The following is a 14,619-nucleotide window of genomic DNA, read 5'->3' on the forward strand; positions in this document are numbered from 1 at the left end:
CATGAGTTGGCAGCACTGTTAATAACATCTGGGCCAACTTTCATGTGAATGTGATTATCAGTAATATATTTACGCTTGTGTTTCCCAAACGACCAAGAGTGCATTTTTCGATTTTTACAATGTCTGATTTGATTGAGCAGAGAAGTGCCATCAAATTTTGTTTGCGGAATGCAATTTCGGCTGCGGAAACGTTTAGCATGTTGCAGAAGGCATTTGGTGATTCGACCATGTCGCAGAAAAATGTTTATAAGTGGTACAAAGACTTCAAAGAGGGTCGAGAACGTGTTGATGACTTGGAGCGCTCCGGACGACCATCGACGTCAACAGATGACCAACACATAAAGTGAAAGAGTTAGTGCTCAAAAATCGTCGGTTGACTGTTAAAGACCTTACTGATATGATCGGAATATCAGAAGGATCTGTGAAAACCATTTTGAAAGACCATTTGGGCCTACGAAAAGTCAAATCTCGTTTGGTACCGAAAACTCTCAATTTCTTGGAAAAAAGTCGTCGCTTTGATGTGTGTGAAACAATGCTTTCAGACTATCAGGACAAGCTCAAATGCATCATTACGGGAGATGAGACTTGGATTTATGCTTACGACCCTGAAACAACCGACCAATCAAGGGAATATCGTGCTAAAGGCGAGGCCAGACCGAAAAGAGCACGTCAAAGTCGTTCAAAAATAAAGGTCATGATGACAGTTTTTTTTCGATTTTCGTGGTGTGGTGCACTATGAATTCCATCCACCTGGCCAAACTGTTAATAAGGAATATTATTTGAGCGTTATGCGTCGTTTACGTGAAGCAATTCGTCTAGAAAGACCAGAATTATGGGCCAACAACTCTTGGTTTTTGCATCACGATAATGCACCGTCTCACACTGCACTCGTTCTTCGTGACCATTTCGCCAAAAATTCCACGCATATCGTTCCACAACCACCGTATTCGCCTGATTTGGCTCCGTGTGACTTCTGGCTATTCCCAAAACTCAAGGGACCACTCCGGGGACGCGTTTCGAGTCGATTGAGGAGATAAAAGCTGAATCGAAGAAGGTGCTGATGGCTATACCGGAAATGGACTATTTAGCATGTTTCGGGGATTGGAAAAATCGTTGGCATAAGTGTACGAGTATTTCATCGAGAGGGGATTATTTTGAAGGGGATGAAATTGATTTACAAGAATAAATAAAGATTTTTCATTCTACAACCAAATTCACCTTACTTTTTACTAGGGTTGGGACTATTCGAATAAAAATTATTCGAATAATAAAATCTTTTATTCGAGAGGTATTCGTAATTCGAATAATATTTATTCGAATTTTTTATTCGTTTATTCGAATAATGCTATTCGAATACCTTACTATTCGAATACCTTACTATTCGAATACATCACTATTCGAATACTTCACTATTCGAATATTTTTGGTAAATATTTATTTAGATTAGCGGACTACTAATCGGTTTATGTACAAGTGCATGCACCATGAGAAGGGCCAATGTAACTTTTATATTTTTAAAAGCATTTTCTCCCCGTGAAACACCAAACTGAAGAAAGTTTTTTCCGAATAGCGGTCGCCCCCCGGTAGGGAACGGCAAACCTCGGCTAGAATTTAGTATAATGTCTATCGCTTTGGAAAAACGGTAAAAAGGGGGTGATAGAGGGGTGTATCCCCATCTTAAAACTGAAAACAGAACCTGCCGGAGGCTTATAGTTTTTAAGTAATTTAATGTTAAAGTTCTATAATTTAGCGAAAAGTTGGTGTTGCCATACACCTGAAATGAAAGCGAAGTTCGCACGCAGGGATGTTCAGTGGAAGGTTCATTGTAAAACTGCAGTATTTTTTGCTGTAATTTAAAGTTGAGAAATAATTTTGAAAATAAAAACATACAACTCATTTAAACTTAAAAACAATGATATTAAGCGTATCACAAAAAATAATAAAGTAATTAAAATTAAATTAATTAACACAGTATTTTTGCGTGGAACTCCTTATGGCGTAGGCGGCCTTCGGCCGCGCTTCAAAAAAATAACCCTCATCAGTCCAGCTCCGGCTACGCAATCCACAGTATTTTTGCGTAGAACTCCTTTTCGCGTGGGCGGCCTTCGGCTGCGCTTCAAAAAAATAACCCTCATCAGTCCAGCTCCGGCTACGCAATCCACAGTATTTTTGCGTAGAACTCCTTTTCGCGTGGGCGGCCTTCGGCCGCGCTTCAAAAAAATAACCCTCATCAGTCCAACTCCGGCTACGCAATCCACAGTATTTTTGCGTAGAACTCCTTTTCGCGTGGGCGGCCTTCGGCCGCGCTTCAGTCCAACTCCGGCTACGCAATCCACAGTATTTTTGCGTAGAACTCCTTTTCGCGTGGGCGGCCTTCGGCTGCGCTTCAAAAAAATAACCCTCATCAGTCCAGCTCCGGCTACGCAATCCACAGTATTTTTGCGTAGAACTCCTTTTCGCGTGGGCGGCCTTCGGCCGCGCTTCAGTCCAACTCCGGCTACGCAATCCACAGTATTTTTGCGTAGAACTCCTTTTCGCGTGGGCGGCCTTCGGCCGCGCTTCAAAAAAATAACCCTCATCAGTCCAACTCCGGCTACGCAATCCACAGTATTTTTGCGTAGAACTCCTTTTCGCGTGGGCGGCCTTCGGCCGCGCTTCAGTCCAACTCCGGCTACGCAATCCACAGTATTTTTGCGTAGAACCCCTTTTCGCGTGGGCGGCCTTCGGCTGCGCTTCAAAAAAATAACCCTCATCAGTCCAGCTCCGGCTACGCAATCCACAGTATTTTTGCGTAGAACTCCTTTTCGCGTGGGCGGCCTTCGGCCGCGCTTCAAAAAAATAACCCTCATCAGTCCAGCTCCGGCTACGCAATCCACAGTATTTTTGCGTAGAACTCCTTTTCGCGTGGGCGGCCTTCGGCCGCGCTTCAGTCCAACTCCGGCTACGCAATCCACAGTATTTTTGCGTAGAACTCCTTTTCGCGTGGGCGGCCTTCGGCTGCGCTTCAAAAAAATAACCCTCATCAGTCCAACTCCGGCTACGCAATCCACAGTATTTTTGCGTAGAACTCCTTTTCGCGTGGGCGGCCTTCGGCCGCGCTTCAGTCCAACTCCGGCTACGCAATCCACAGTATTTTTGCGTAGAACTCCTTTTCGCGTGGGCGGCCTTCGGCCGCGCTTCAAAAAAATAACCCTCATCAGTCCAACTCCGGCTACGCAATGCACAGTATTTTTGCGTAAAACTCCTTTCCGTGTTAAAACCATTGAACCCAAAATTAAAACGTCATATGCGTGTATGTAGTAAGCAGGCACAATAACCCCCATTCCCATCATTAACACTAAACTCAAGAACTTATTTTTTGTTTTCATTTGCAGGCATCCGGCAACACCATACTGTTGGCATTCCAATCTTCTTCTTATTCGCGCTTAAAATTGGAATGTGATTGCATAGGCAAATGTATTTGCATTTAATTTTAATAGATATAATTAGAATATTAGCATAAAAATCGGTAAAAACACGCGTGTGAGTGTATATTTGGTGATTTATAGTGAAATGTTAAAAAATATAGAGTGTAATGTGGCAAATTATAGTGATGTTCCCAAGGGCATTTTGAATGTAAATAATTAAAAAATTAGTATTTCCCGATTAATTTAAAGTTATAAAGAGTGTTCCTTAACACCTCACTAACATCTCCACCAAGTTTCATTAAAAAAAACATTATAGTTTGCCAGAAATTCCAAAATAGACATTGTTCTAAATTCCAGCCCAAACCTCTCCTCTTGGAGGGTATGGGAATTATGAGTCAGTTTATGATTTTTATAGTTTTTTGTTTTTTAATTTCTAACCCTTCGTTGGGCACCCAGGTCTGGCCAGACCTTTTCCGATTTTTGGACGTGAATTTAACATATATTTATCTATTATAGCTTACACTTGAGCTTCAGGTAGCTTCCTAAATTAATTTTTGTATTTACAAGGAAGTTGATGGGCTCAGAAATAGTGATACGAGATACAATTTTTCCACAACTTTATCAGACACATCGGTCCTTGTAAACATCGAAAATCGTATGAATAATCCAGCCAGTTTTTCTCAATTTACTACTTGTTTGGCTCTGGAATCATTTTTCAACAAACTATCCCTAATAATATTGTAGTCAATCAACCAAAAATTGTCGTTCTTGTCTACATGAGGGCGAAAAACTTGTTTCTACTGAATTGTACGCAGGATTCTAGAAAGTTAACAGCACTCAAAAATCTCTTATACATGTTTTGTTTGCCTTCGTTCGAATCCATAAATAAATATAATTAAAATATGAAATAAAGTTCATTGTTCAACTTTTTTTTGTTGAACCTTCTTCGGAATTAAACAAAATATAGAAAAAATTATTTTTTTTTTTCTAAGAGCATTATTTTTGCTTCTGCAGGTGGCTCAATGCATGCCAAAACCACCGAAAGAGCTAAAAAATTAATGTAAATACATAGCGGTCTATCCCAACCCGGATGTCCAACCGAAGGTTTTAAAAAGGTGTCCGACGGAGGGTTTAACTAGCCAAATTGAAACTACGGCCAGTATCATATCGTAAGTATGTAAAAATGAATGTTGTGAGAAAAATGCCCTCGAAATCCAAAGCAAAAGTCTATCTTGCCACCATATTGGTATCAGGCTCGAGTAAGTATGCCTTATAAAGTGAAAAGGAGAGTAATTTTCAGTAATCGGAAGTAAGAAAGCAATTTTAGGACTCTTTCGCGGCGATATGGATTTCAATTATTTCTTTTAACTTCTTGATAGAGCCAAATATACTTTGCAGAAGAAGTTCTTTTCCTGCAGAAATGTCTGCTCACAGTTGATTCTGAACCCTTCTCATATTAATCACAGATAGCACATGTTTCACTTATCTTATTATTCAGCCCATATGTATACACAGTATGTTCAATAAGTAACAGAACTTTTTATTTAAATCATGGAACACGTAGAGCTATCTATTAAACTTTGATCATATTGAAAAGGTACAAGCGTCAGCTTTCAACCGCAGCCAACTTCATGTAAATCGTTTGACAGGCTTCAAAATTTTCAGATAATTTAAATCGCCGGCCTAGCATCATTTCCGAACCATCTACCTCCGCAATTTTCTAAACTATTATATAAAGAGCCAATCCCCTTTGTACTTTACCTCCACAAGATACTACTTTTGCATTTGCATTGCATTATCACTTTTACAGCTATTGCACTAAAGCCAATTTCAGAATATTAGATTATATTTGCTATTCAATCAATTTGAGTACTCACTAAACTAAGTGTTGTTGCTCTTTTCGCTTCTTTACTACTTTCCAAGCAATGTAATTATTTTGAATTCTTATAAGCAATTTTCCACAATTCTTTTGGCTCATATATATATATGTGTATCATCCCCATTGTGGCCTACTTCCGCGTACAGCCAGATAGTCTATGTAGTACAACTGATTTCAAGTGAAAGCAAAAGATAACTTTGTAATTTCAGTTGCTGGGGAAAATTTTCTGATAAAATGTGCGCACATTCCAAAATTAATTGTGTCGTTCCTGAAAAGGATGGCATGCAGCATATCTATACGAGCGCCTAAAAGCCAGAAGTAAATGTCATGCAACAGACGAGCGATCAAAATGAATACGAAAAACTACAGTTTTGTGCAATGCCTAGAAGGTTGCACAGAAAGATAGAAAATATATGGACATATAAATTATACAGAAGATCAGAGTGGTAGAGTGGCAGAGCAACATAGGGGAGTGCAACTAAGTGTCATTGTGGATGGATGAAAATGGGGTAAACTGTAAGTGAAATGTAGATAGTGCAAACTATTCTAAGCTGGCGTGTGATAAGTGCACCTGATAGGCAAGTATAGAAACCGGATGCAGGTATGCCAAGTACTGCTCTGCAAAAGTATTGCAAATATCTAGTAGCTTCTGTTGTATCAAATTGCGGTTTAATAATCAACATACAGATGTAAGTCTATTCAGTGAAGTGAGTACTTTAATGGCTGTTTGTTAGACTTCTCAGAGAATCAACCATGCTGCGTGATATTGATATTAATGCAGATAAGCATGGAGGCAGGGTGAAATACTAGGAGGTCTTCTTAATTTTCTTTTCGATACACATTGGCTACATGCCATTAAATTTGGTAGGTATTTTACGATACTGTATATTTTCCAAAGATTTTTCACAATTACTGAAATAGAAAGCCAAAATAGAATAATTTCATGGAACAAAACAAAGAAATGTATTTGGGAAACTTTGCTTTAACTGTCAGAATATTGAGATTTAATCTCTTTTAAACCTACAATGATCCGTGCGACAACGGACTCAAATATGGTATTGTAACAGATTTATCTTATTAATATACTCTGTGGGCAAAAAGTAAGGTGAATTTATTTGTCAAACTTCGCGGGATTAAAATTTCGCTCTAGTTATTTTTTTCATGAGCTGGCAGCACTGTTAATAACATCTGGGCCAACTTTCATATGAATGTCATTATCAGTAATATATTTACGCTTGTGTTTACCAAACGACCAAGAGTGCATTTTTCGATTTTTACAATGTCTGATTTGATTGAGCAGAGAAGTGCCATCAAATTTTGTTTGCGGAATGAAATTCGGCTGCGGAAACGTTTAGCATGTTGCAGAAGGCATTTGGTGATTCGACCATGTCGCAGAAAAATGTTTAAGTGGTACAAAGACTTCAAAGAGGGTCGAGAACGTGTTGATGACTTGGAGCGCAACACGTCAATAAAGTAAAGGAGTTAGTGCTCAAAAATCGTCGGTTGACTGTTAAAGACATTACTGATATGATCGGAATATCAGAAGGATCTGTGAAAACCATTTTGAAATTTGGGCCTACGAAAACGCAAATCTCGTTTGGTACCGAAAACTCTCAATTTCTTGGAAAAAAGTCGTCGAGTTGATGTGTGTGAAACAATGCTTTCAGACTATCAGGACAAGCTCAAATGCATCATTACGGGAGATGAGACTTGGATTTATGCTTACGACCCTTAAACAACCGACCAATCAAGCGAATAACGTGCTAAAGGTGAGGCCACACCGAAAAGCGCACGTCAAAGTCGTTCAAAAATAAAGGTCATAATGACAGTTTTTTTCGATTTTCGTGGTGTGGTGCACTATGAATTCCTTCCACCTGGCCAAAACAGTTAATAAGGAATATTATTTGAGCGTTATGCGTCGTTTACGTGAAGCAATTCGTCTAAAAATACCAGAATTATGGGCCAACAACTCTTGGTTTTTGCATCACGATAATGCACCGTCTCACACTGCACTCGTTCTTCGTGACCATTTCGCCAAAATTTCCACGCATATCGTTCCGCAACCACCGTATTCGCCTGATTTGGCTCCGTGTGACTTCTGGCTATTCCCAAAACTCAAGAGACCACTCCGGGGAACGCGTTTCGAGTCGATTGAGGAGATAAAAGCTGAATCGAAGAAGGTGCTGATGGCTATACCGGAAATGGACTATTTGGCAAGTTTCGGGGATTAGAAAAATCGTTGGCATAAGTGTATTTCATCGAGAGGGGATTATTTTGAAGGGGATGAAATTGATTTACAAGAATAAATAAATACAACCAAATTCACCGTACTTTTTGCCCACAGTACTTAGAACCATATCTAAAAAACCTATAAGTACTATAAGTATTACGTAAAGATAAATAATGTGAAGAAAAGTACCTACTTTATAAAAGAAGGATACATTTAGATAACATAAAATAATCGGAAACATTCTAAGCGTTTGGGCTCTAAATATAATTTCTTAAACTACAAAGAATCTGCTTCTACCTGCGGTACCGGTTAGATTAGAAAATTCAATCCCTTACTTTTTTGCTTTATATTTATGTGAGCATTTCCTTTTATTCAAGTCATTTTTCCTGGGCTCTCATACACCTTTTTTTAAGTACCTATCCATGCAACTTTGAAATCAACATTTTCAACATTCAGTACTTACACGACCAATGGAACAAAGTAAAATGTTGAAAGGAAAAATTGTAATATTTTAACGTTTCCTTAATAGAAAAAAATAAATAAATGAACGACGCATCGACAAATGCGTTAAAATAGCGCCAAGAAGATATTGGAGGAGCAGGAGTGTTACTTGGGTGTAAGCAATTGGCAGACACCGGATACCATGAAGAAGCATTAAACCTTAAACAGCACACACATCTCACAGCGAATGTGTGCTTAAATGCATGTGCGTGTGAAATTCTACTTGTGAAGTTTAAGAATGAAAAAGCGACTGAAAGGAGTGACGCACAACAAAAGTATTTGAAAGATAGGACAGTAAGACAGCACAAGAAGCAAAAGTATCCGGTATTCTGATCTAGTGAAAATATTTTGCCTTGAGAATCATTGACATTCGTAGGCATTCCCCTAATTAAATACAAATTCCTAATAATCTATGTATATGCGTATCGACATACATTTTGGGCTTTGGTATTATTATTTCATTATAGCTTTTTTATTTCTATATATGTATTTCCATTTTAGAAAATCAAAACATTTTGTAATCATAGCATAGCAGTTCATTATAAAATGTTTAATGATGAAGTTTGTTCGGAGAAGCAGCTAGTCCTGTACCACAATCTACAAATTAGTCTGCTTAATTAGAGCTAACATTTCTAATTTCTTCCAAAGCGGCAACTGGTCTGCTTAATATGTTATGTTATGTTACAATATATATTTTTATTACACATTCCTTATTATGTTCTCTTTTATTTAACGACACGCAAACATACAAAGCATATGCAGGTAATTGCTTAGCATAACATATGTACGCATAACATTGTTTTTCTTGTTCCCAGCCTAATGCAGTTGCATATATAATAAAGGGTGGTTCAATTTCAAGGTCCGACATTGAATGTGAACCACACCTAAGCGTCAAGCTTTTTTCTGCATTTCATTTGACGTTTTTCAATTTCGAACTAACTCAATTTGAACCATGGAAAGATATACAATCGAGCAACGCGTTTAAGTTATTCAGGCTTATTATGAAAACGGGCGTTCAAATCAAAATGCATATCGCGCACTTCATTTTCAGTGATGAGACACATTTTCACCTCAGTGGATTCGTCAATAAGCAGAATTGACGCATTTGGCGCGAATGATAATCCAAGAGTGATTGCCGGAAAACCAATGCACCCACAAAGGGTACCTGTTTGGTGCGATTTATGGGCCGGCGGCATCATTGGGCCGTATTTTTTCCAAAATGAGGCAGGTCAGGCAGTTACTGTGAATAGTGTTCGCTATCGTGAGATAATAACGAACCTTTTATGGCCCGAATTGGAAGATATGGATGTGGACGATATGTGGTTTTAACAGGACGGTGCCACTTGGCACACAGCTAACGAAACAATGTCTCTTTTGCGCGAAAAATTTGATGGCCGAATAATCTCACGTCGCGGCGATGTCAATTGGCCGCCAAGCCCATGTGATTTGACACCGTTAGACTTCTTTCTTTGGGGTTATTTGAAAGAAAAGGTGTACGTTGATAAGCAAGCAATAATGCAAGAGTTAAAGGATGAGATAATTCGGCACATTAACGGCATAGAACCTCAATTATTCCTCAGCATCATCGAAAATTTGGACCATCGGATGGAGGTGTGCCGTCGAGGCCATGGCGATATTTTGCTTTATAAATAATTGAGCTATACCAATATTATCATAATAAGGACGAATGATAATATTTTCTTAAAAACATTTTATTTTATTTAAAATCAACACCGGCCCTTAAAACTTAACCACCCTTCATATAAATGTAAGCACGGCCACGCAAGCTTTGGCCATGGAAGCAATGTTTGTACAGAGTTCAAATACCATATTAGCGCGCGTTCTGTTAATACAGGTATATTTAAAAGTTTTAACCTTGCAAAGTAATCTTAATTTTTTGTACAGTAACGTCATCCGGCCGCCGTAGTCGAATGGCTAACTCCGTAACTATTAATTGGGTTCACGTAGGTTCGAATATCCGTGCATTACACACCAAAATGATAGAACAAGTTTTTTCCAATAGCGGTCACCCGTCGGGGGCAATGCAAACTTTCGACTTCATTTCTGTCATAAAAAAGATTCTTATAAAAAATATCTGCCGTTCTGAGTCAGCTTTTAAATGTAGGCCCTCCCATTTCTGGACAGCAAGACGCGGTTCGTTAGTTTTGCAGTCTTTGTTGAGTCTTGCCGGGTTATCTTACTGTACGTCAGTTAAGATGCTAAAGTTTTTTCCCCTGGGTATTTTTGAGTTATTTATTTTTCTATATCAGTTATTAGTGGCATAGGATTTATCCGTGTATTGATTTTCGGTTTTCATATACTACGAATTTTAAAACATCTGATGTTCAGAAATTTTGAGTAGTTGTAGGTGGTGCGTGCTGTCTTTAGATGCTTTGTCAACTAGTTTGTTGCATGTAACGTAAATTTACCAGTGTTTATATACATAAGGACATAAAATTAATCGTACCTGAGGGGTAACATTTTTAATAAAAAAAGTATATAAAACCTGCTATAAAATACTTTAAGCAAGGTAAACTGAGGAAAACGGTCCAACATTACATTGATTACGGGTTTCATGTGCATATAGAACGATATCAGACGATGCAATATGTGTTGTAGCCGGAAAATTGCCAGTTGATATTCACGCAAGAGAGCTTCGCCTCCTCTATAGTGAGCAAGGAGCTAAACCAACGGCAACAGAAAAAGCCATCAAACGAGAGCGATCTATGTATGAGTGTCAAAGAAGATGGGAAGAGTCACTTAAAGAGCGCTGGACGTACAAGTTAATATCACATCTCGAGCAGTGGGTAAAAAGAAAGCATGGTGCAACTGATTATTACCTTATGCAGATACTCACCGGTCATGGCTGCTTTATGGAATATCTCCACCGCTTTCAGCTGGAAGAAATCCCATCCTGCCCAAGCTTTCCTAATGCAATCGATAGCGCGGAACACGTGGTTTTTCATTGTGATCGCTTCGCACGAGAACGTGCAATACTTGAAAGGGTTTTGGAACACTCAGATAGTCCTAATGACATCGTACAGGACATGTGCTCATCCAGTGCAAAATGGGTGGCGGTTCGAGCGTTTGCTGGAAAAATTATGCTACGACTCCAATTCATCGGATGTCAGCGCAAGACCCAGCACCAGCAGCTACAGTTGCAATTACGAAATGGGGATGAACTGTTTCCGGACAGAATGACGAGAAACACAGACACTTGAGCCAATCACTCACAATAATATCAGACAGAAGATAAGACGATAGTTCGTAAATACTGCGCTATCGCAAATTTTCCAATGTTCCATTCCCTCCATAACCACGTATGAAAACAGTCGGGGGAGTGGATATCATCGCTGACGTAAGATCTCCATACGTCCACAAGAGAAGGACCTGGACGCAGGTTGTGTCAATAGACATAAACGCGGCTCCACCTTGATGAAATGTTTACAGCGGTCCCAGGGTGGAAATCAGCCGAGAAAGAGGAATGTTATGGTGTTGGTGGGAGCATGCCCCACATACCACTGGTGCGACGGCGCCTTTGATGATGTTTCTGACATTTTGATTTTGACCTTCGACCCAACAAAAAAAAAAAAAAAAAAAAATGTTGGACCGTTGCTATTTCAGCAATCGTGTCCTTCAGTATGATACTGATAATGGGTCAAGAAAGTTTGAAGCCACTAGTGGGGTCCCAGTTTGGAATGTCATGAACAGCGGGGTTCTAAAACAAAACATCCCGATAAGGCAGATATCTTAGGATATGCTGATGATATTGCGCTGGTAGCTGTAGACAAGTGGCTAGCTCAGCAGGAAGCAAAATGCTACGATGCAGCAGCGAGAGTACAGTGATTACTCTGTAATGTGGACTTGGAGGTGGCAGCCCCGAAAACGGAGGCCGACCTTATAAGCGCGCGGAAGCAAAAAAGGATTATGAGGATTACGATTGGTGGGAATGAAACATTCTCACAGGAAGCGATTAAGTATCTCGGGTCATGCTCGACCGAAGATTTAAGTATCATTTGGCAGCAGTTAATTGTAAAGCAGAGGCTGTCAATGGCGCGCACGAAAAAATTCTGCCTAACATAGGTGGGCGGCCGCAAGGAGAGAGGAGACGACTCATATCAACTGTGGTAGACTGTATCGTGTTATACGCAGCGCCGATATAGGCTGAGGCCAAGCATAGCCATATGCGTGAGGTGGTTCGTACCAACAGACGCAGCGTACTACGTACTGCATGCGCTTATAGAACGGTATCAGACGTCGCAATATACTTTGTTGTTAGAAAGATACCAGTGGATATCCATGCAATTGGGAGAAATAAGTGTAACTGACAGTAGCAAAAAAGACTGCAGAAAGAACGCGATTGATGGCCGAATGGCAAAGAACGAGCAGTGTTGGAGATGTGCTCGACCATTGCTAAATGGGGCGCCATAAAAACGACGACGTATTTGTTTTACTTGAATCCGCTAGTTGCACGGGCATTTGTCTATAAAGTAAATTTTCATAAGAGCCATTTGGCATTCGTATTACTACTATTAGCTAAATTTTAAACGCATTTCATTTCCAATATTTTTTAATAAAAACGTCTATATTGCGTACTAAAAAAATTACCTAGTAATACGTATTCCGTAGAACGAGATAGAATTTAACTAATTGCTTTATTTTCTAAAAAATATGCTGAATATTTGGCTGTTTTATTTGGTTCTAAGCATACATATATACATATCCATATACATATGTCTACATGCATATAACCGCTTATCTGTGTATTTGCTCCTGCTGACGCTCAAGCATGCTTGTCCAGCAGCTTATATGTATGTGTGCGTGTCGGGTGACCACGTATTTGCTTCGTATCACACATACTTGCTGTCGGCTTTTGCATGATGAAAATCATAAATTTTAGATATTAGCGTCATGCACCCGACTCGCACACATATAAGCTGCTGGGTATGCATGCTGGAGCGTCACCAAGAGCTATGTATATGTCAGCAACCGTTTGTGGCAACCATACTTGTAAGACCGCCAACGCCATTATCACTACCCTTACGCCTGTTGCCTGTCATTTGTGTCTGTGTAACATTTTGAGGTTTACATCTATCATGGCTTATGCTATTGACCCAAAACATGCTTACCAGGCTATACGGACGGATAAGGATAAGGCGCATAGGAAACACATTCACACAATTATGTGGACACTATAACATGAATGTACACCGCAGAATGGCTTTCATTGTTGCGATGGCTGGCAGAGTGGGTGAAGTCGGGATCAGCTACAAATACACGTACATATAATATACCAGTATACTTATGTGTGAGTTTGCTAATGCACTTGTATGAGTATGTTTGTATGTGCGAGAGGGTGTGTGTATGTCTACTGCTGCTATCACTATAGCATAAATTGCCATTGGTTAAGCAGTTCGAGTGTATTCGGGGTATCAATTTGATTGTCATCGAAACACCGAACTGTTGTGGATTTTAGTTTGCAAGCAAAGTAGGATATTTGTAAGCAGGACAAGTATAAGCATTCTACGATAACTCGTAGATATACAATTACGAGTGTGCAACATGTGTGCGAGCAAGTAGTATATGAGCAGCAATAATGCTGTTGGAGAATTGACAGTTAGAGAATATACAATCTCTAACTAAACCTATAACACATGCTCGAATGAGCACATTAAATAAAAAGTATTGGTAACAAAAGTGACATCTTACTACATACACATACAAATGTGCGCCTGTATGTATTATATGTACACAAATGCAAACAATATGACTGCCATTAGATACTACGAATCGATAACGGCTATTATACACAAACGATTTGCCAGAAAATTATATGGTAAATGTACATACATGGGATAACCAGGAGGAGGTGACTTCGATTTGCAGCAACTGCTTGTTGTTGGGTAGTAATGACACTTGTAAGCATTTACTGAGATGACCCAATATCGCCTACTAAATTGTGGAAAAATGTCACAAAGGTGTTATAGCTGAGCCGTATACATATAATCCCGCATAATAATAATGTAAACTTACATATGTATGTATGTCCATACAACGTAGGATACCAACCGATAAATATACGTGCACCTAAATAATTTGCAATTTTTCCAGTGGAATTAGGCAGAAATAGTTTTAAACCTTTTTACGAGGGGTGACTTATATATGTCGGAATTTGGCAACCCTGGTGTTGCAATCTGGCAACTGACAGCTGTATCGCAAAGTTTGACATTTTTTGGCTTTTACGTACTCAACGTTTTGAAATACCAGCGCTATTTGTGTTGTTTACATTAACTCAAAAGATTCATCTCGGTCCAAAAATGGAATTAAATCGGGAATATTTTCGTGCGATTATTTTTTACAACTTTCGACGTGGATTAACTCAGCAACATTGCATGGATGAACTTAATTCATTTTTTGGCGATGAAGCTCCATCAAGGACCAGTGTTTATCGATGGTATGGTGAATTCAATCGTGGTCGTAGTTCATTCCAAGACGAATTTCGTGAAGGTCGTCCAAAATCAGTTGTTGTTCCGAAAACCATTGATGCTGTGCGCGAACTGATATTGCAAGATCGTCATGTGACCTACCGTGAGATTGAGACA

The 14,619-nt window shown here is 39.3% G+C and overlaps 1 protein-coding gene across 1 annotated transcript in view; it reads right to left on the reverse strand.

Moving 5' to 3' along the window:
• LOC128867115 (Krueppel-like factor luna) overlaps positions 1-10,983 on the reverse strand; it is a 102,291-nt gene extending 91,308 nt beyond the window's left edge. The window contains exon 1 of the mRNA XM_054108216.1: positions 10,858-10,983. Within this exon, the coding sequence (XP_053964191.1) occupies positions 10,858-10,983 (126 nt within the window). The remainder of the gene's footprint in view (positions 1-10,857) is intronic.
• Positions 10,984-14,619: the final 3,636 nt, after the last annotated feature.

The sequence above is a fragment of the Anastrepha ludens genome, chromosome 6, assembly GCF_028408465.1.
Source record: "Anastrepha ludens isolate Willacy chromosome 6, idAnaLude1.1, whole genome shotgun sequence".
Taxonomy (NCBI): Eukaryota; Metazoa; Arthropoda; class Insecta; order Diptera; family Tephritidae; genus Anastrepha; species Anastrepha ludens.